This window comes from Brienomyrus brachyistius, chromosome 2, assembly GCF_023856365.1.
Source record: "Brienomyrus brachyistius isolate T26 chromosome 2, BBRACH_0.4, whole genome shotgun sequence".
Lineage (NCBI taxonomy): Eukaryota > Metazoa > Chordata > Actinopteri > Osteoglossiformes > Mormyridae > Brienomyrus > Brienomyrus brachyistius.
Window position 1 is genome coordinate 3,994,352 of NC_064534.1, and position 21,685 is coordinate 4,016,036.

Sequence of the window (21,685 nt, forward strand, 5' to 3'; positions counted from 1 at the left end):
CCTCGTCAATACGAATAGTCACCATCAGGATCAATGTTAAGAGTGCAAGATGCGCTAGGGATGTTTACTAACATGTACGCAACAAACGGTCATGGTCTGGACATGCGACAAAATGAGAATCAATACAGAAGATCTCATTGTCCTTATCCCTATCCAAAAGAATTTGGTTTTGATAACTCCCAGGAATTATCCTTGAAGAAGTATACTAGTAAAAGTAATAAGTCTATACTGTACATTTACAAACAGCCTATAGCTTACTTTATAAAAAATGGTTTATTTTGAAGACCTGGTAGTAAGAGTCAAGACCCAACTCCCTGTTTCTCAGATCGCTTTCCTTCATACACATTAACAGTTTGCAAAACTGCACCTATACTTTTAGTGTAATGTTCTGTAACACTAATATTTCCTACTTATTTAATTTCTACTTTGTTTTACCACCAAAAAAGTGTTGGTCTTTATCTTTCCTTTTCCTCATAGTGTGTCTGTGAATAAACTCTAATCTATGTTTAACAAAACAGTATCTGGACTATCAGATAAAGCTTCTAAAAATGTCCATAAACATGAAATAGTGGAATGCAGAATCAATACCACTAAAATTCAAGTAGGGCTTATTTGCTAGCTAGTTTTTTCACGTTGTGCCTATAGGTTTCACTGATAGTAATGTTTTTCCAGAGCATAACGTTAGACCTTCTTATGCATTAACATTAGCCTAATAACAAACCACACAGGCGAAATAATTTCAGAAAGGGACAATTTATTCATGATAAAATGAGAATGAAAACATAGGGAGTTCATCTGCTTCGGAAATGACCATGATGGATTTTACCTCGCCAAATAAGCCTGGTTTAAACACAGAACTCAGCTTATCTGGCTAGTTAACATAAGTAACTTTGACTGTACCGGCCTCAGAAGGGCAATGGTAAGTAATTCAGGTTATAAAGACGTCAGCTTGCATTAGTAGTTGACGAATAAATGAAGGTTGTAAAATAACACATTTTCAACAGGCTAGACTTCTGCTGGCTATTTACATTTACCAATGCACGACAAACAGTACCATGACAGACGAACACAATGAACAGGTCAATCAATGAGAATGAATGACGCAACCGAGGTGGTTAAATGGTATGCACCACATTAGGGGTGTCTGAAATCGTTTTACATTACCTCACCTTGTAGGAAAAATTTATCTTTTTTTTTTACAATAAAAGAAAAACGTTAACTGCTATTTTTGTCTCTTTTGGGGGGGGGGGGGGTCTGGGTCTTGATCGGGGGGTACAGTACCCGCTGTAATTCGAACCATGCTGCCACCCCCTCGCAATCAGCATCTTCTGGCCTCATGGCCGCAGTCGTGTGTCGCTCATGCTCTCGCTCCCTGTCTCCCCGTCCTGCCCTTCTAGAAGCCGAGCCGCCAGTCGCCCTGCGCTTTTCTGGCTGCTGTTCTTCGTGTTTTAGGGTGGTATGCCACCCAGTTATAAGGCAGATGGAGCTTGTTACCAGACGGTAATCGAGAGGCGGCCACAAATCGCCTGTACAAGAAGTGCCGTTTCGCTTCCCAGCGGCCCCGTGTGGAAACTTTTACTGTCTCCACTATTTAGTTGCCCATATATTTCTTGATCCTTTTCCCCCACTGCGGCTTTGTGGGACTCCCACCTCTGCGATACGGCACTCTGGTTGGATTTGGCGTCGCGTTACCATGGTTTGAAAGTGCAGCCTGCTTTCTCCCTGGCCTCAGGCTTGGACTCTTTCCAGAAGATTCCGCAGCAGACCGATTGGCTGGTTTGCTAATACCCCCAGACCTCCTCAAAGCTGTAGTAGTGGTACGTTTTTTAAAATGTGAGAGAATCTAAATACAGCAGACGTAAAGGCAGGTAGTTAAACAAGTCTCTCCTAATTTTTTATAAACCTCCCACCTAGACATAACTCCTTTTAGTGGCCACATAAACTGTGTGTGGGGTCCAGTTCGGGTGCGGGGAGTAATTTTGCTGTGAGCACATTAATGCTGCACATCTCGCTCCTGCACTCATCTGGGAAAATCCAGCCTTAAATAGTCAAAAGCTACTTACGCAGCTTACGGCTCTGATCTTTTAAAACCAACGTGGTATTATGGTCCCTGTACTGGAAGGGGAGTTAGTAAGTTATGAGTTTAGCACACATAAATTCACTGTGCAATGGAAGGACTAGCTTGTATGAACCATATCGCAGGCACTGGTTAGTGTTTCTGAGGAACGTGTTTAAGGTCTCCGGGTGTTTGGAACTGATTTCCAGATTTCTGCAGTTTTAGTCTGTATATGCGCTTCCTGACGCCCATGAAGAGGCCGTAGAGAAATCTGTGCTGGACCGTCCTTCGTTCCCTTGGTGGACTTTGACCGGGTCGGTCCACAGAACTGCGTGCTGTCCATGCCAAGAGAGAGGGCGGTCCTTCCCTTCAGTGACAGGACTCTATTCAGACGGTCAGCTTTAAACCACATGCACTGGCTGGGAAGTTATACACGCCGGAACCGCTGTCACCATTCACCCTCTCCACCCCCCCCTCCCCCCCTACTGTTCCTGACGTCCTCTAGAGAGATTGCTTTCTTCGTGTGACAGGAATAGAGTCCCCGATTAGTGGGGTACCCTTGGGGTGGGGGGGCTGTTTTTGTTCAAGCACGTTTATCTGTAGGGTGTCGGGCATGACCTGACTTTTGAGTGAGGGCTGTTTTGGGATGTGGCCGCGCTCCAGAGCGTGCTGGGGGGTTGGGGCAGGAGTGGGGGCTGGGCTCTGAACATATGCCCTTTCTGTTTTAATGTTCCCCACACCCTGGCTCTGGGGCAGGTGTGCCCTTGGCATGGGGGTGTCAGCCAGGCAGCGGGTCCAGTTACGTTGTTGCGTGACCCTGCCCCAAACCGACCGTGTGTGTGTGAATACCTGTGTAACAATAGCCCATCATGTTTTGCGTCACCTTGCCAGGGGGTGGGGTGTCCGGGTGGAGGGTGGGGTGTCTTTTTTAATGGCCTTCATCAGGAGAATCAGAGCAGAGCAGAATATCGACCTTCCAGGTAGTGCTGATCTCGCCGTGTGGGGACCGGAACCCACCATCACCACAGGCACCATCTGAGACGCCTTCCCGGACATTGGACCGTCCGCTGCAATGTCAGGAACTGCTCCTGGTGAAGGCCCCTCTGCACCATGTACCTTTATGTGAGGGGTGGCGTGTGGCTCAGCAGGTTTGGACACTGTGCCTCTAATCACAAGGTTATTGGTTTGAGTCCCCGGGCCCTTAACCCCTGACTGCTCCAGGGACTCAAACAGAAAAAACGTACATTGCAATAAATGAATATAAATTACATCAGTACTGCTGAACAGAAAGGTTGGTATGAGGGGTGTATTTTGCTAGTGCAAAGCCCTGTGGAATGTGGTCTCCCTCTTGCCCCCCCATTTACGACTCGTCCCACATTCGGCCTGGGAGTATTTCCCCTGCCAGGCCCCCCAGCCATCCAACACAATTGCGTCTGTTTCTCATCCGTGCTTTGCCTGGTGCTGCTGGGTGTCCCGCGGTCATGGCTAGGGCGGGGGGCAGTCCCTCGCCCGGTCAGTAACCGGGCACTGGGTCATGTTCCATTAGCCACTGTAGTTTGGTCAGTTTAGGCTTGGTGACCAGGTCAGTGATTGCAGGGGTCAATCTAATGATTAATTATTTGAATTGCAATTGTTGGTTAGCATTCTGTCCCTGCAATCGGATGGTCATGGGTGCAAATCCCAAGGTCAGCAGGATGATTCTGCTGCTGGGTATTTGAGCAAGACCCTTAACCCCCAACTGCTCAAGGGGTGTCAGACCCTGGCCAACCCTGTATTTTGACCCCCAAATTTGTACATGTGTCTGTGTGTCTCATGGAGAGCACGATGGGATGCAGAACACGCAATTTCCCCATGGGGATGCACCAAGTATCGTTATACTCTTGTATTAATAATGAATCATTGAATCTGCCCCCGGTAGATACCCCACATGCCCCGCTTGCCTCCGCCTTGTGCTGCTGTCCTCTTCTCCTGTTCAGCGTTAGTAATGCTGCACATTTGGTCAGACTTCACAGTAAGCTGCAGTTCAAGGTCCAGAAATCCTCTCTCCACCATCTTCCCATCTGGTCATTTAGTGCCACCTGGCTTTGTTTAAATGTTAAAATGATCCATTTCAGAATGACTCACTCACTCACTTAGGATAGATGGATTAAGGCATTTTCAAAGCTCCCTCATGTCCTGCACATAACTTTCCTGGTTACTGGTTCTCGTGAAGCTTTTAACTAGCTAGCTGTCTGTGCAGGACAGCTGTCATAAATCTCCCTAAGACTATAATTACTCCTGCTGTTACGTCTTGCTTGCTTTCTCTTTTTAATGTTTTGATTTAAGGCGCTTTGAGTCACTAATGGATTCCACAGGCAGCAAGCCACTCTCTGGAAATTAGCCCAGAGTATCATTCAGCTGAGACAAGGCGGCTTAATTGGAGGTTAATTAGACCGAGTTCCAAAATGATTCTCTGCCCAGAGGTGGGGAGACCTGGTAAGGGGTGTCTATTTGTTGCAAAACCACAATGGTCCCTGTAAAGGGTAAGAAATTCATAAGATTGATTTTTAATAGCTGGACTGGTGGGTATCTCCTCTGTGTGTCTGTCTTTATGTACAGTATGGCTCAGTAGGCATACAGCATTAGATAGATGGGCTTTATATTCTCCTTTTAAATGCAAATGTAATCCCTTTCATTGAGACGTAGATGCAGTTTTCTGGGTGAGCTTCACAAAAGCAAGTTTTATGCAAGGCAAGTGTATTTATAGAGCTCATTTTCATACATGAAATGATTCAAAGTGCTTTACATAAAACACTCAGTGACATAAAATAAGAAATAAAGCAACGGAGAGTAAAGTAGTTCAAGTAAAAAATGTAAAATGAAATGGCATAAAAGAATATAAAATAAATGCAAGTATATTTGAAATCAAATTAAAGATTTGAGAGAATAAGAGTATATTACGGAGCCCCTAAAGGGACATAGGTGATTTATGTATTTTTTTACACCAGTGCTCACCAGATACTAACTAAAGTAAAGCCCAACAGTTAGTATCCGGTGGGCACCAGATACAGTAAAAAATACATAAATCACTTATGTCCCTTTAGGGGGTCTGTAGTACATATATGTATATAATACTAACTGAAGTATCCGGTGGGCACCGCTTAGTATCCTTGTGCACACCAGATACTGTAATTTTTTTTTAATCACCATTTAGGGGCTCTGTTGTATATTTATGTATATAATTTTTATATATTTTTAAACTGGCAAAGACTGGGGCACCACCAGGGTCCTATGGGAGGCAGCTCCAGCTGTGACCCACATAATGGCTGTTTTTGTTTTGAACTTTAGATGCCAGGAGCTGACCAGCTCCTGGGGTCTAACCAGCTCCTGGGGTCTAACCAGCTCCTGGGGTCTAACCAGCTCCTGGGGCCTGACCAGCTCCTGGGGCCTGAGAGACCTACAAGGTTTGTATTCTTAAACATATTAGTGATTTATTTTAGGTCAGGTATTTGAGGCTTTGTAGACCAATAAAATCAATCGTGACAATGACTGGGAGCCAGTGGAGTGGTTTTTAAAATAGCTATAATAAAATACATAAAGGGGCGGCATGATGGTGCCGTGGTTAGCACTGTTGCCTCACACCTCTGGGACCCGGGTTCGAGTCTCCGCCTGGCTCACATGTGTGTGGAGTTTGCATGTTCTCCCCATGTCGTCGTGGGGTTTCCTCCAGGTACTCCGGTTTCCCCCCAGTCTAAGAACGTGCTGAGGCTAATTGGAGTTGCTAAATTGCCCATAGGAGTGTATGTGTGAGTGACTAGTGTGTGAGTGTGCCCTGCGATGGGCTGGCCCCCCATCCTGGGTTGTTCCCTGCCTTGTGTCCATTGCTTCCGGGATAGGCTCCGGACCCCCCACGACCCAGTAGGATAAGCGGTTTGGAAAATGGATGGATGGATGGAAAATACGTAAAATTGGCTTTTTTCCCAAGATATTTGTTAAAATTTTAGCAGCAGCATTTTGAACGGGTTGCTGCTGTCTAATGATGTTATTATGAAGGCCAGTCAGGTGCACTTCACAATAATCCATCTTACTGGGAATAAAGGCATGAGTGAGTCTAGCTTGGACCTGAAACCACTGAATTTATCTACATTTTTCAGATGATAAAATGTTGATTCAATTGTAGCTTTAGTATGGTTGGTGAATGCAAAATGCCGTCTAAGAACTACACGAGGATTTCTGACCTCGGTCATTGTCTTTATGGTCTTGTAGACAAGGTATGCGCTTAACAAAAATGATAATCACTCAATCTTCATTGTTGAGTTGAAGGAAGTTTTGTTTCTGTCAGTTTTTATTTTCTCTAGGCATTAATACAGTGAATTTATAGGACTATAGTCATTAGGTGAAACACCTAAATAAGTTTGAGGATTATGACTATGGCAGACAACATTGCTGTCTTGCAGAATTCAGCCAAGCAAGAGCACATAAAGTTTGAATAAGAGAGGGTCAGGAATGGATCCCTGCAGTACTCCGACTTCCAAGTCAGTTAGGAATCTGAGCCAGTTACTAGTAGTGAAACCTCAGCCATCAAGCTTGTCAAATTTACCTTAGAAATATAGAAGTATTACCTTTATTTAGTCTAGTTTTACGGGGGGAGGCATGGTGGCATGGTTTGCAATGCTACCATACATTTCTGGGACCAGGGTTTGAGTTGCCACCCTGGTGCCATGTGTGTGGAGTTTTCCCCGTGTCAAAGTGGGGTTTCCTCTGGGTTCTCTGGTTTCCACCTACACTGCAAAAACATATTAAGGTGAACTGGAGTTGGCCAACTGTGTGTGCGTGTGTGTGTGTGCGTGTGTGTGTGTGCGTGTGTGTGTGTGTGCGTGCGTGCGTGTGTGTGTGCGTGCGTGTGTGTGTGCGTGCGTGTGTGTGTGCGTGCGTGTGTGTGCGTGTGCGTGTGCGTGTGTGTGTGTGTGTGTGTGTGTGCGTGTGTGTGCGTATAGCGCGTCTGCACTATACCGTTAACACCGTGAGGAGTCAACAGCTGAATTGTACATGAACTTATTAGTAAAAAATAAAACATTTTATTTTCTTCCAAGCTTCAGTTGTAATCTGATTATTTGTTCTTATGTAAGTAACCGATTTATCTGCATTGTGTGAATTGTCTGTTAAATATACTCTGAAGCCTTATCCTCATAGCACCTTAATAAATTCCAAAACAGATTTCAATCAAATAGTGTGTAATTATACACATTAAACAATAATAACCTGATTACATATATGTATAGTAGCAAATTAAAAAGTAAAACATATTGTATGAATAAGTGTTTAAAAACTATATAAATTTATCTTAGTTTTTATGCAAATCAACTCGGATGAAACAATTAAAAAACACATCCGGCGTGATGCTCACGCTTTCAGATTCCCACGCAGGAAATCTTACGGCAAATCTATATTATTCCATTATCAACCTAAAATTAGCGACATCAGAAGTGCTGGGGTGGTGTGCGAACCCTGCAGACAATTTACAAGGTAATGAACCCGTTACATACGTGAAAATGTGTGTGTATGTGTGTCCAGTCTTGAATTGAACTCTAGCCAGCCGACCAGAGTTGGCAACCCTGTGTTTTATTTGAAATGAATTGTAAAATGCTGTTTTCGGCTGGGACTGCTTGTCATTTTGTTGTTACTTTGACAATTATGAAATGAATATGACAAAACATTTCTTATATCCCTTTTTATAACTTTTCAAAGACTACCCATACTCAACTGTAATAGCGATTAAAGTGAACATATAAAATATATTTTTAAAATTTAGCTATGTAAAGGGACAGTACATGCTACTCCTCCCAAAACTTGGAAAAAAGTAATACTGATATAATACCATCACCGACCAAAAAGTGAAAATTACCGTGATAATAATTTTAGGTCATATCGCCCAACCCTGGATAACAGCATCAAAGGCTGCCAGTGGTCCAGTGACGACAGGATCTGATTCAGTATTCAGGAAGGTGTCATTCAGTAGCTTTATGGTCGAAAGCCAGAGTGAAATTCGCCAAGATAACCATTCATGTTCAAAAAGGTGCTCAGGTGATTGAAGACGATGAATAACCTTGGCTGTGAAGGGCGGACTTGAAATAGGTCTGTAATTGTTCAGTGTGAAAGGATTCTGTGGTTTTTAGTGACGTCACACAGGCCCTTGATAGAAGTAAGTTCGGTCTGCTGCTAATCAACTAAAAACACTTTTTAAAAGCTGGAGAGAGAAAAGCATCCACTGCAATGTTTAAAGTGGTGGAATTCTCTGCAGCGACATCTTCAGTGATGCATTATGTAAGACAGGGTGCAATGGGTGCAATCGGTGTGTATGCAAGTTTCTTGGGGTAACCTTTAGGTCAGCTGTTCAAACCCAGGTGTGAGGACTCTTCAGCCAATCAGTCCTCTAATTAGTAATCAATTAGGGAATCGCATCGAAAACCTGCATATACAGTGGCTCTTTGTGGGTAAGATTACCCACCCCTGATGTAAGGTCTAAAGCAAGGGTGGGGACCCTGTTCCATGGAGGGCCGGTGTCGGTGCGGGTTTTTGGGATGACCGCTCCATCAGCCAGTAATAAAACAGTGGTTCTCAACTCCGTTCCTGGGTACCCACTGTTATTGGCTGATTGAGAGGTCATCCCAAAAACCTGCACCCGCAGTGGCCCTCCATGGAACAGGTTCCCGTCCCCAGTCTAAAGGAAACTGCGGAAAAGATTTGTTTATCATACTGTATTGCTTTTGTATTTAGCACACGATGTTGGCTCTGAACCTAGCAAGTCCTCCATCACGGGTTCGAGGCTGGCTAGAGGTCACTTGTGTGCTGTTTGGGGTGCTGAGTGGCTCAGCAGGCTGAGTCTCTGTGCCAGTGGTTAGAAGTTTGAGCCCCAGCCTAAGCAGAACGGTCACATGTCTCTGGGCCCTTGAGTGAGGCCCTTAACCCTCAGCTGCAGGGGCGCCGCACATTGGCTGACCCTGTGCTATTACCCTCAAGCTATGGAGAGCAAGCTGGGGGAGGGGAAGAGAATTCCTGTGTAATTGTGAAGATGTCAGATACAGTAAAGGGTTTATCATGTACCAAAGAGCACATTGCCTGAAATGACTTACTGGCTGTTGTTAGATAATAGATTTTGCTATCTTGGAATATCCCAGAAACCTGTGTCCTGATGGACATTCTTCGTAGACAGAAAGGCAGAAATTTGTCGAATTTTTTGTCGTGAACCTCTTATTTGGACCAACTTGAAGAACAGCCACAGAGTTTGGCTCAGTCAGCAGAAGGCGTTTAATTTAGGCTGGATGGAAAACCTAATTGTGGCAGACCAATGGGGCGGAAGACAGGTCCTTGGCTTCTCGTGGGCAAAGGGGGGAGCCTCGGGAATTTCAGCTGAGTGTTCCCTAGGGTGCTCGGAATGTCGGAAGGTTGGCAATCCTTTTTCCGTGATGCCGTGGTGATTTGAGGGCAGTGTGCTGGTGGTGTCATTAGGGTTCGAATGCCCTGGCTGTGTGTGGCTGTGGGGGTGGGAGAGCAGGGAGTTTGGGCCTTTTGTCCAGGGCTCCATATCCATGGCATCTCAGCTATAAACATTTTCAGAGACTGCGCGAGTGAGAGGTGAGGGAGGAGGAAAAGAAAGATGAATAAATGTTTTTATATTTTCTCTTTTATAACAAATGAAGACTTATCACTGCAAACTGACAAGCCTGATACTTGTGTAATGTTGGTTATGTCTGTATTTGTTGAATATTAAATGGCCTATGAATGGATTGCTCTTCCCTGAAGATTCTTTAGGCCTCCTTGATGTCAGTGATGAGTAGTGTTTCTCCTTCGGGGCAGAAAGACTGTGGGTGGTGTCGGGAGGAGGGTGCTTCATTATCATTGTGCCATTCCTCCCCCCAACCGGCCCAAGAGAGTCGCTTTCGTTCATGGGCGTGTTGCCGGGGAGACTGATTGGTGGCCGGAGGGGGCGGTTGGTCACCCTTCAGGAGGCAACGAAGTCCAAATGAAAAGGTAGAAGCCAGTGGGAAGCAGGATATATTCCTCTCTCCAGACTGATTTGGAGAGCTGGCGTTTGCCTTCGTATATGGAGACGTTTGGCAGAGCGAGAGGGAATGTGAGACAGCGTAATTTAGCCCACCAAACCGGCCCTGATGGTACCAGGAAAGGGGCAGGACAGCATGCTGGTGCTGTCAACTCAGGTGACCTCTCTGCAGTATTGTCAGACTCGGTCTCCATGTTGACACTGTTAACCAGATCCCGGTGTTCTCCTTAAAAGTCACACCCCTTTCTGAGAAACTAGAAACCCCTCCTACAGGCTCCAGGTCCTCCTGCCTTTATCTACACTGCGGCGGCGGTGGCCGGAGACCGGAGCAGGGATGGCTGGCTCAAACCTGTCCTGGCGCGAATCCCCATGCCATACCACCTGACAGGCGGCTCCGCACATAGTCAGGCAATGAGGGATGTGTTGCAGGAAGGATGGGGGCCACCCCCGCCCCATCATAACGCGATGTTTACAGATCCCTTTAAAAGTCTCTGAGAGCGTAGCTGCTGTTTCTGTAGCAGTGCATTAGCCTGACATTCCGGCCCTCCGGCACTCCCATCCAGCCATGCGTGGAGCTGCCCTGCCAGTGTTGGGGTGGGGGCAGGGGCCATGGGTATGTCACTGACGCATAATGTCACCTGACTGCGGATCAGCGGTCTGCTGTCGCCTCAGAGGTTTGCTGTGGGAGGGTGCAGGGTAACAGCGTGCTGATAGCAGCCGGAGCGGCGGAAGCGAGAGATCGATGTTCTGGACGTCACGCGGCCACCATCGATCACCAAGCCCAGATGGAGCTCCTGCTCCCATTGTGGAGGTGGGGGGGTCGGTTCGGTGGACTGTGGAGGATGACGGCCCAGTAGGCCAAATCGAGCTTTCTCAAGCTACTTTTTATTTTTTATTTTTAAGCCCCCCCCCCCCCCCACCAAACAATGTGTCTGCTGCTCAGTATAATGCTGACTGAGCCTAACTGAGTGCGGGCAGCATGCTGAGAGGACAGGCATCGGCCTAGAAACCGGACTCAGCAGAGAGGGAGGCCGGGGGGGGGGGTTGCCACATTCCGCCGTCACCCGGGACTCGCCGCTCCCGTCAGACAGCTAAAGTGCTGTGATGGTGAATCGGAACACTATGTCTGTGAACATTACATTAGTTTAGAAAGGCGTGACGACACACACACACCCAGTTACGATGCCTTCCTGCTTCTGCCTGGATGTTTGGAAGGATGATCAGAACACACTAGCCCCGCCCATTCTTAGATGATTCCACTTGCGTGAATCAGCTAAATGCCCGGATCCGAGCCCCTGACAGCCTCGTGACACCGGGTGCTAATCGGTGTGTCTTGATGACGGGTTCGAGGCCTCTCCGCGGTCCCAGAAATCCGTCCATTGACTTCCATAACTGTCTGTAGTGGTGCTCTGATGTGGAACTAAATGTGAGGGTGAATCCCCGGTAACGGATATATTCTGGTCTTCCTTGTCGAGCTCGATGGCGCCGATTAGCAGAGGGACGTTACACTGTTTTTAGTCTCTGAGGAAAACGAAAGATCGATCTGCAGGCCAAATTTAAGAATGGATGAAGGCTGTGTCACAGGTCGTGAAAAACCATCACGTGGGCCAGTTCTTTGAGACCTCCTATAAGTGGTGAATGACTCAACAAACTCCCTCATCCTCTACTACGTAAAATGACCGATCGTCCAGTGTAGTCATCTCCATTATTTTACTAGTTAAGTCTTTAGCTCTGCTGCTTTGAATATTGACTGATTTGTTAATAATGGTAATTATTAATGGTTTTGGACCCATATGTTAACCAGTATATCCTGCGTATGTGGCTTGTGGGGTCGTGGTGAAGCTGGAGACGTTTTCTGGGTGTGTAAGGCTGCCTACAGGTGGCTACCCTTCACTCCCAAACTCACTTTCACCTACATGTCTCATGGAGACCAAGATAATGTAAGTGAAAAGAGAATTTCCACACAGTGTTGCAGCTATTGTTGGATTGTTCTTCTCTGAACTGCTAAGGGTTTAGCCTCAGTGAAGGTCACCATCAGCCTCTTTCTCTCATGTGATAGGAGGGACTCCAGCATGACTCAGGAGCTCGGAGGTTATTTATTTGGGACTTAGTCTGCAAACCGTGGGCTATGGACAGTGATGTGCTCTTTATTGGCCAGGTGGAGGTGCCCTTTTTATCTTAAAAGCAATGAACGGTACAGTGCCAGACAGATCTTTACATTTAAAGGACAAAGTTCACCAGATGAGTCAGAGGTCCCTGAAGATTATCGATCAGTATGGGGGGGATAAAGAGCTTCTAAGCACCTATTGGAAAATGACAGCGATGCTCTAAGAGACGAACCTGCTTTGGACTGGGATCTGCTGACACTGCAGTTTCGTGTGTCCGTGACAGACTGTGTGTCTGTGTGTGTTGTGGGGGGCGGGCCTCTCTGTCTCTCTGTCTCTCTGCCTCTCTGCCTCTCTGCCTCTCTGCCTCTCTGCCTCTCTGTCTCTCTGCCTCTCTGCCTCTCTGTCTCTCTGCCCCTCTGTCTGTCTGCCTCTCTGTCTCTCTGCCTCTCTGCCTCTCTGTCTGTCTGCCTCTCTGTCTCTCTGCCTCTCTGTCTCTCTGCCCCTCTGCCTCTCTGCCCCTCTGTCTGTCTGCCTCTCTGCCTCTCTGCCTCTCTGTCTCTCTGTCTCTCTGCCTCTCTGCCTCTCTGTCTCTCTGCCTCTCTGCCTCTCTGCCTCTCTGTCTCTCTGCCTCTCTGCCTCTCTGCCTCTCTGCCTCTCTGCCCCTCTGCCCCTCTGCCCCTCTGCCTCTCTGTCTCTCTGCCTCTCTGCCTCTCTGTCTCTCTGCCTCTCTGCCTCTCTGCCTCTCTGCCCCTCTGCCCCTCTGCCTCTCTGTCTCTCTGCCTCTCTGTCTCTCTGCCTCTCTGTCTCTCTGCCTCTCTGCCTCTCTGTCTCTCTGCCTCTCTGCCTCTCTGTCTCTCTGTCTCTCTCTGTACCTCTCTCTCCAGCTCCTTGGGTATCTCTGTCTGTCTGCCCCCCAGTTTCTCTAAACTGCCTTTGTCCAGCAGTTATGTAACTCTGTGGGGGGAACTGTTCTCTAATCAAACCAATAATGGGCTGACCTCTGTTTTAGTTTCCCCATCCCTCCCTCATCAATTACTGAAACATGCTAAAAATATCCACTGCGTCCTGTTTCTGTGACTCTAGGACTGCTCATAATTTCAGTGGGTGCTTCTGGAAGCGAGGAGTGAGGGCTGATGGGAGATGTTCTGTGGGAGCGATGTCGGATCCTGTGGGCCCCCTCTATTGGACAGATAATTGGAAAGAAGATGAATTTTATTAGGCCTGTCTTGCACCTGTTCGTCAGGAGGGTGGAACAGCACCCCCATGAGGCAAGATAGAACAGGTTTGGAGTTTTATGAACAAACGTAATTCTCACTTATTGTGGGAGTGGTGAAGGTGCAGTGTGCGTGACTGCCCTCTGTGCCTCGCAGTGTGCAGGTGGTTTTCGAGAGGACCGGGTGAGGGTGGGAGCCATTCATGTGAAACGAGACCGAGGCGATGCTTCTGGGGTCTCGCAGGGGGGTCTGTCAGCTGTGTTTCTGCTTCAGAGGTTGTTCTGGTATGTGAGGGATGGTGTGTGGCTCAGAGGGTTAAGGTACTGAGCCTGTGATTGGAAGATCGCCGGTTCAAACCACAGGCTCAGCAGAGGGGTTTAGTTACCGTGCCCTTGAGCACGGGGCTTAACCCCTCACTTGCTCCATGGACAGGCTCCATTCTACGTCACTTTGGGTAAAAGAATCTGCTAAATAGCTAAAACGTGAATATATTTGACTCCAAACAGCCATCCCCACCCATGTGGGAACCTTCTGGAAGAGTGATAGCTTCTATGAGCCGTTCAGGCACCCTCTGTCTGCGTCCATGTACCGCTCTCACTCTGTATCTCAGTCTGAAAGCAGTGGTGATGCCCCCGGCAGTGGTGAGGACCGGCCACTCTCGGGCTGCTGGTTACTGTCTGAGCCCCCCCCCCCCCCCCCCCCCCCCACCGGGAGTGCGTTTTGAAATACCAGCCATTGCTCAGTTCATGAAAAGCTCGCCTATTGATTTTTTTCCCACATAACTGTTTGATGTGCCTCTTGACAAGGATATGTTGATGTGTAATGTGTGTGTCTGTTTGTGTGTGTGTGTGTGTGTGCGTGTGTCTGTGTGTGTGTCTCTGTGTGTGTGTGTGCGTGTGTCTGTGTGTGTGTGTCTCTGTGCGTGTGTGTGTGTGTGCATGTCTCTGTGCGTGTGTGTCTCTGTGCGTGTGTGTGTGTGTGTGTGCGTGTGTGTGTGTGCATGTCTCTGTGCGTGTGTGTCTCTGTGCGTGTGTGTGTATGTGTGCCGATACCAGTAGTGTTATTACATTGGGTTGCAAGGCAAAGGGGGTTTACAGCTGTAGCCCCTGACTCAAATATTCACTGGAATCAGCAGAATTGAGCTGTAAGTCTCTCCTTAGATCTGTCTCCTTTGTTTTCCTTAATGACTTATCTAGGATAAACTCCTGAAAAAATAATGATATCCATTATTACTTTCTGGGGCTGGCAGGTTGTTGGACCTTTTGGGGAATAAGAACAATAAAATATAAAAAGTCATAGTGAGTGCTGCTGCGTCAGAATTTGCACTGAGCTTACTGACCGTTGTCCATCAATCCATTTCCCATATCCATGTATCCAATGCATAATGAGGTGGGGCGGGGCCAGCATGGGCCAGTGTCGCCATGGTAATAAGAGTGAGCCGTCACTTCCTAATTTCATTAAATAAAGCCACTTGGGCACTTAACTCTGCTCTTCCTGGCAGCACCTCAAAGCGGCAGATTAGCTTGAGAGGTAGCTCTCTGGATGGGAAGCCGCCGTGTGAGGCCTAATCCCCATACCCAGATGGGGCAGGGCGAGTTTGTTCCCTGGGCTATCGCTGACCTTTGAGAGAGCCCATCCACAAATCATGCTCGCTTACTCCAAGGCTTCAACTTTGCAGTCCATGATACGCATCAGATTACAGTTTTGACTACTCTCCTCTTTTCACTCAAACTAGTTCCTGAGCTGATTTATGGGCATTGATCCCGATTCAGACCACATGCTGATTCAGATTCAGACCAGGCGCTGATCCAGACAGAGAACTGGCACTGATCTGGATTGAGAATTGGCACTAATCCACATTGAGACCAGACACTGATCCAGAATCTGTATGATGACTGCTGCTGGGCACGGTCTTCAGTTTATATCTTTGCACAAACTGACATGTTATATTTGCCTCCTCTTTCACAGTTTCAAGTTATCACAACAGAAACAGAATCGAAGGTCCGGGGTGGGGTGGGGTGGGGGGGTGTTTGCAGGTAATTCTTCATCATCTGTACGTCTGCATATCCAGTATCGACTCCTATCCCAAGACCCTGAACTTCTACTCTACCTGACAGTGTGTGCATGCGCATGTGTGTATGAGGGAGAGTGTGTGCGTAATTGTGTTTGTGTATGTATGGTCATGTGGGTTATCTGTATATTATGATGTGGGGAATAAATGTCCCCACCATGTGATAAAAACCTGTTCTTTTGAGTTGTGGGACCATTTTTCCAGTCCCCACATGGGAAAAGTCAGTTTCATGAAAACAAGTGAACGTAATCAAAAAACTGAAAATGCCAAAGGTCTTGTATTTTGTTTGGTTACTGATGGTTAAGGTTTGGGTTGGGTAGGGTTAAGGTCATCATAGTTGGGATTAGGGTTATTCCCATATAAGTGAATGGACGTTCCCCACAAGGATATGAGTACAAACCTGGTCCAGATAAGCAATGTGATAACGGACGGTGCATCTTCTTTGCAGTTCCCACATGCAGTTCCCTTGTAATCACGTTCCTTCCACTGAGGGGCAGTCAGTCGGGTCTGGACCCCGTGGAGCCCTGCACTCTTCCTCCCGCATGCCGAGGTCCTTACCTGCTTTTCTGCTCTCCTGTGTCCCCATAGGGCCTGCATGTAACTGCAGTGGAGAAGGCATCCTGGAGCCCGGGGGCTGTGATGGAGTCACGGGCCGGTGCCGGTGTCAGGCCGGCTACGTGGGCCCCCGGTGCGAGGCCTGCGATGGCGGCTACTTCACCAATGGCTCCAGCGGCTGCCTGCCCTGCGACTGCGACTCCGTGGGCTCTGTCAGCCTGTTCTGTGACAGGTGAGCTCCCCCCTCAGGACCCCCCTGGGATGTACTGACATCTCCTGCCCCCTTCTTACTCTTAATTAAAGGGTTCCACTTTTACATAGCTGAGGCTTGATGGATGGGCGCCTTCCCTCCTGCTCTTTGTGACGGTCTGTCTGCTCGGGAAATGCCTGATATCCGTATCGACCGCGTGTCAGTTTATCTCAGCCGCCGTCCATCACTGAGATCAAGTGGCTTAGCTGTGCTGGACATCAGCTGGTCACCCCCCACCCCCTCAGTACCTTTTTATTTGCATGAAGTGTGTAGTGTATCACTGGGTATGTTTTACATGTGTGCGGTATCAGTTGGCATGCTAAATGCTGAATGTGTGGGGTATCGGTGGGTATCATGGATGTGTGGGGTATCGGTGGGTATGAAGGGTGTGTGGGGTATCGTTGGGTATGATGGATGTCTGGGGTATCGGTGGCTATGAAGGATGTCTGGGGTATCGGTGGGTATGACGGATGTCTGGGGTATCGGTGGGTATGAAGGATGTCTGGGGTATCGGTGGGTATGAAGGATGTCTGGGGTATCGGTGGGTATGACGGATGTCTGGGGTATCGGTGGGTATGACGGATGTCTGGGGTATCGGTGGGTATGACGGATGTCTGGGGTATCGGTGGATATGATGGATGTCTGGGGTATCGGTGGGTAGACTCCTAGAGTGTTGAGGCTGACATTTCCATGAACACTGAAGTGTTTTCTGTGGTTATTGAGTGTACTCTGTGGGGGGAAGTCAATTCCACACAAAAACAGAACTTTAGAGCAACTGGAAAAAACCATCAAGTTAATGAAACATTCTTGTTAATGGACAACCCTCGGTTACCTATTAGCTAATGAGATGTTTAGTGTCGTCTTGTGGAATTTAATTCTGGGAGCTTGAGATTAAAAGAAGAAAATGTCTGCAGTAATCGTGGCAGAGTGTGAGCCTTCTCTGGAACGGGAATCGATGAAGAGGCAGTCCAATTTCTTTTTCTTTTTCCCAGCCCTATTTTTCCTGCGGCGGGGGGGGGGGGGGGGGGTCTTTGTAAATAGGCGGTGTTGTTCTACGCCAGCCAGTTAAAATGTGTCACACCAGTGGAAAATGAAGCCATAACCTATCCGTCAGTTTGCGCAGTAGCGTGACGAAGACAGGCGAGTACGCTAAACGCCAGACGGAAGTCTCTGGAAGTGATTAGGGTTCTGGCTAGTAGGATGTGTTATTAGGGGTGTGTGGCCTTGTCTGGTGAAATGAAATGTTATTCAGGCGTTCACCTGCACTTTCGCAGCTCAGTGCCGTGCCGACGATGGCGAACACGCTGACCCCACCCGTCCCATGCCCCCCCCGCCCTGCTCTGGAGCACCACATGGGGGTACCTGCTGGATGTATTACCCCTTCTTGCCCATCGCTGTTTATCTCCTTCCAGGCGTGTTGGCGCCGGCGGGAACCCGCTGTGTTAATTTCCGCTGTAGGCATTTCAATGTGCTGCCGCCGTGTCTGTCGGGAGAAGCGTGGTGATGTCGTCCCCTCCAGGCTGGGTACCAGGTCATGCAGGACACCTGTGCTGGTCTGTTCCAGCGATTCCAGCCTTCTGCAAAGTTTAGTGCCACAAATGAGTTAATTTCCTAAATGCATGTAATGTTTGCTGAATTATGATTAATTATTCAGGCCCTCAGGGGGCGGGGGGGGGAGGTCTTTTTCTTCATACTGTGGTTTTGACTGCTTCTCTTTGTGTTTTTCCCAACAATTGCTTCTTGTTTGAAATGTTAACATGCGATTCGGGCCCACAAGCACTCCTTTGGCTACTTAGTATGGTGACGCGATCTTCGAACTGCCGCACGAGATCACGACTCCTTTTCATTCCTTGGAAAACTGCTGATATCACTGCCATCTTCCCATCTTCTCGGGCTGGATGAACCCGCTGGTTTGTGAATTTTACTAAGCTGCCCTTTTTGGCCGTTGGTGGGTTACAGAAACTGAACAGATGCACTTTTTTGTTTTTGAATGTTGGGAGCTGTTGGTATCTGAAACAGCTTGGCGTTTTCCAGGGAAAACCACGATCCTAAGCACCTGTGTACATTTACATTTACATTTACAGCATTTGGCAGACGCCCTTAGCCAGAGCGACTTACATAAGTGTAGAATTCCGGATGCGGAGAAAGTGTGCAGACATCACCGGAGATCGCTTCTGAGGAGTTTTTATGTAGCAGAGAGAAGAACATAGCTGCAAAAAATTGTGGGAATGACATTTAAACCCTTTGGCGATTCTCGATCGTCAGATGAAGTTTCCTGCTATCAGATCGGAATTCAGTTCAGAATTTTATTATTTCTTTTATCATTTTTTTTTTCTGTGAAGCGGATGCCCCAAAGCTCTTAATGCAATAAAAGTAATTAACAAAAAACAAACCAAAAAAGGTCTCCTTCAGTGTTGTGTGGCCCGCAGGTTAGCACACTTTGCCTGCATCTGGATGCTGGCTGGTTGTAATGCCAGGCCAAGGTCCTTGGCCCCAGTTGCCTCAGGGACTGTTTAACCCTGTTTTCTCAAAAAAAACAAAAATATATATATATAATGTTGCTTTGGATAAAGGCATCTGCTAAATAAAGAAAATGTAAATGCAAGCGTGGACCTTGCAGAGACCCTCACCCCTCTCAGCTGCATCGGCTCAGCCTCCATGAACATGGATTCTACTCCTTCCACGTTGTCTGTCCAAGGGTGGTGTGTCACCATGCAGACGCAGGGTGGAGGGGGAGGGGCTGATTTCCCAAGACCTGGGAGGTGGTCTGGGCACAGGTGGTATCGCCACGCTCGGTGCGGCCTGTGCCAATCCCCCAGATACCCACAATTCCCTGCTCCGGGCCACACCCCCTCCAGCAGATAACTGCCGCCTTTCCTGTGCCCGTACATGTGCCAGCGTGGGAGGGTAAGCCTCAGGCTGCGGCGGGAGGGAGGGGCATCCAGCAGTGGGACCTGGCTGTGTGCCAGACCGTCAGGTCCCCCCCCACCTTACTGGGGATGTGGGCCGCGGTGAGGTGTGACAGCCAGGGGAGGATTAAATCTGGGTTCTGAATCTGGCATCTAGTTTTGAGTTGTTTTCACAAATAAAACATTAAATTGTCAGTTTAATGGACGACGCCTTTTGGTGGTGAGTCTTCAGTGATTTCGCCAGTTTTATAACGGAGACACGCACACACACCTACTTTGCAGTTTACTGCCGCCTGGTCTGACAGAGGCTCCCCCAGCTAAGAGGTCAGGTTGGTCAGCTCATCCGTGCAAATCCAGCCTTCAATTTGTGCCGAGTATGAACCAGTTTTTGGACTGAGCAGGTAGTTACAGCGTCTCCTGCTGGCCAGATATACAGTACATATACCGTGAAACATGAAACTCGAGGACGTTTAACTTCTAACATCATTTCCTGCTTCTGTTACCAATATAAACACCCCCAGGTGATGTTTTGTTCTCATCACTTCATAACATCCTTACCTGCTCAGAGGTGAAGCAGTCAGCTGACATCCTGCCTCCGTGTGTCGGAAACTCCCGTCTTTACAATCAGGGTCAGACAGGTCCTGGAGCGACTGGGGCTAAGGGTCTCGCTCAAGGGCCCAACAGTGACATCACCATGTCAGTCACGGGATTTAAACCAGCGACCTTCTGATCAAGGGCACGGAACCACACCCCTCCAGCTGCCTGACAGTTGCCGCTTACATATCTCTGTGGGTCCTTGCTGTAGTGCCTGGGGCGACTTGGGGGGAGGGGTTGGGGGGGGAGTTCAGCTCGCTGCCAGGAACGAGTGCTATTTCCTGCTCAGCAAAGCCAAAGAAAAGGCACTTCATTGTCCTGCCACCGTGGTGAGGGAGGAGAAGAAGGATGCGGCTACTGCCACAGTGAAGAAGTGAGTTTGGAACCATCCACCCATTCATTCATCTTCTAACCTCTTAATCTCACAGAGTCATGGGGGGGCTAGGAGCCCATCCTGGGCTACACAAGGCTGGGGTACACCCTGGACAGGATGCCAGTCCATCACAGGGCACAAGGCTGGGGTACACCCTGGACAGGATGCCAGTCCATCACAAGGCACAAGGCTGGGGTACACCCTGGACAGGATGCCAGTCCATCACAGGGCACAAGGCTGGGGTACACCCTGGACAGGATGCCAGTCCATCACAAGGCACAAGGCTGGGGTACACCCTGGACAGGATGCCAGTCCATCACAAGGCACAAGGCTGGGGTACACCCTGGACAGGATGCCAGTCCATCACAAGGCACAAGGCTGGGGTACACCCTGGACAGGATGCCAGTCCATCACAAGGCACAAGGCTGGGGTACACCCTGGACAGGATGCCAGTCCATCACAGGGCACAAGGCTGGGGTACACCCTGGACAGGATGCCAGTCCATCACAGGGCACAAGGCTGGGGTACACCCTGGACAGGATGCCAGTCCATCACAGGGCACAAGGCTGGGGTACACCCTGGACAGGATGCCAGTCCATCACAGTGCACAAGGCTGGGGTACACCCTGGACAGGATGCCAGTCCATCACAAGGCACAAGGCTGGGGTACACCCTGGACAGGATGCCAGTCCATCACAGTGCACAAGGCTGGGGTACACCCTGGACAGGATGCCAGTCCATCACAGGGCACAAGGCTGGGGTACACCCTGGACAGGATGCCAGTCCATCACAGTGCGCAAGGCTGGGGTACACCCTGGACAGGATGCCAGTCCATCACAGGGCACAAGGCTGGGGTACACCCTGGACAGGATGCCAGTCCATCACAGGGCACAAGGCTGGGGTACACCCTGGACAGGATGCCAGTCCATCACAGTGCACAAGGCTGGGGTACACCCTGGACAGGATGCCAGTCCATCACAGGGCACAAGGCTGGGGTACACCCTGGACAGGATGCCAGTCCATCACAGTGCGCAAGGCTGGGGTACACCCTGGACAGGATGCCAGTCCATCACAGGGCACAAGGCTGGGGTACACCCTGGACAGGATGCCAGTCCATCACAGAGTACAAGGCTGGGGTACACCCTGGACAGGATGCCAGTCCATCACAGAGCACAAGGCTGGGGTACACCCTGGACATGATGCCAGTCCATCACAGTGCACAAGGCTGGGGTACACCCTGGACAGGATGCCAGTCCATCACAGGGCACAAGGCTGGGGTACACCCTGGACAGGATGCCAGTCCATCACAGTGCGCAAGGCTGGGGTACACCCTGGACAGGATGCCAGTCCATCACAGGGCACAAGGCTGGGGTACACCCTGGACAGGATGCCAGTCCATCACAGGGCACAAGGCTGGGGTACACCCTGGACAGGATGCCAGTCCATCACAGAGCACAAGGCTGGGGTACACCCTGGACATGATGCCAGTCCACCACAAGGCACACGGCTGGGGTA

At 48.8% G+C, this 21,685-nt stretch overlaps 1 protein-coding gene across 1 annotated transcript in view; it reads left to right on the forward strand.

Annotated features, from left to right (window-relative positions):
* Positions 1–21,685, forward strand: part of LOC125719530 (multiple epidermal growth factor-like domains protein 9) — an 81,306-nt gene that overhangs the window by 10,877 nt on the left and 48,744 nt on the right. Inside the window, exon 2 of the mRNA XM_048994400.1 lies at positions 16,079–16,277. Coding sequence (XP_048850357.1) covers positions 16,079–16,277 — 199 coding nt within the window. The remainder of the gene's footprint in view (positions 1–16,078; positions 16,278–21,685) is intronic.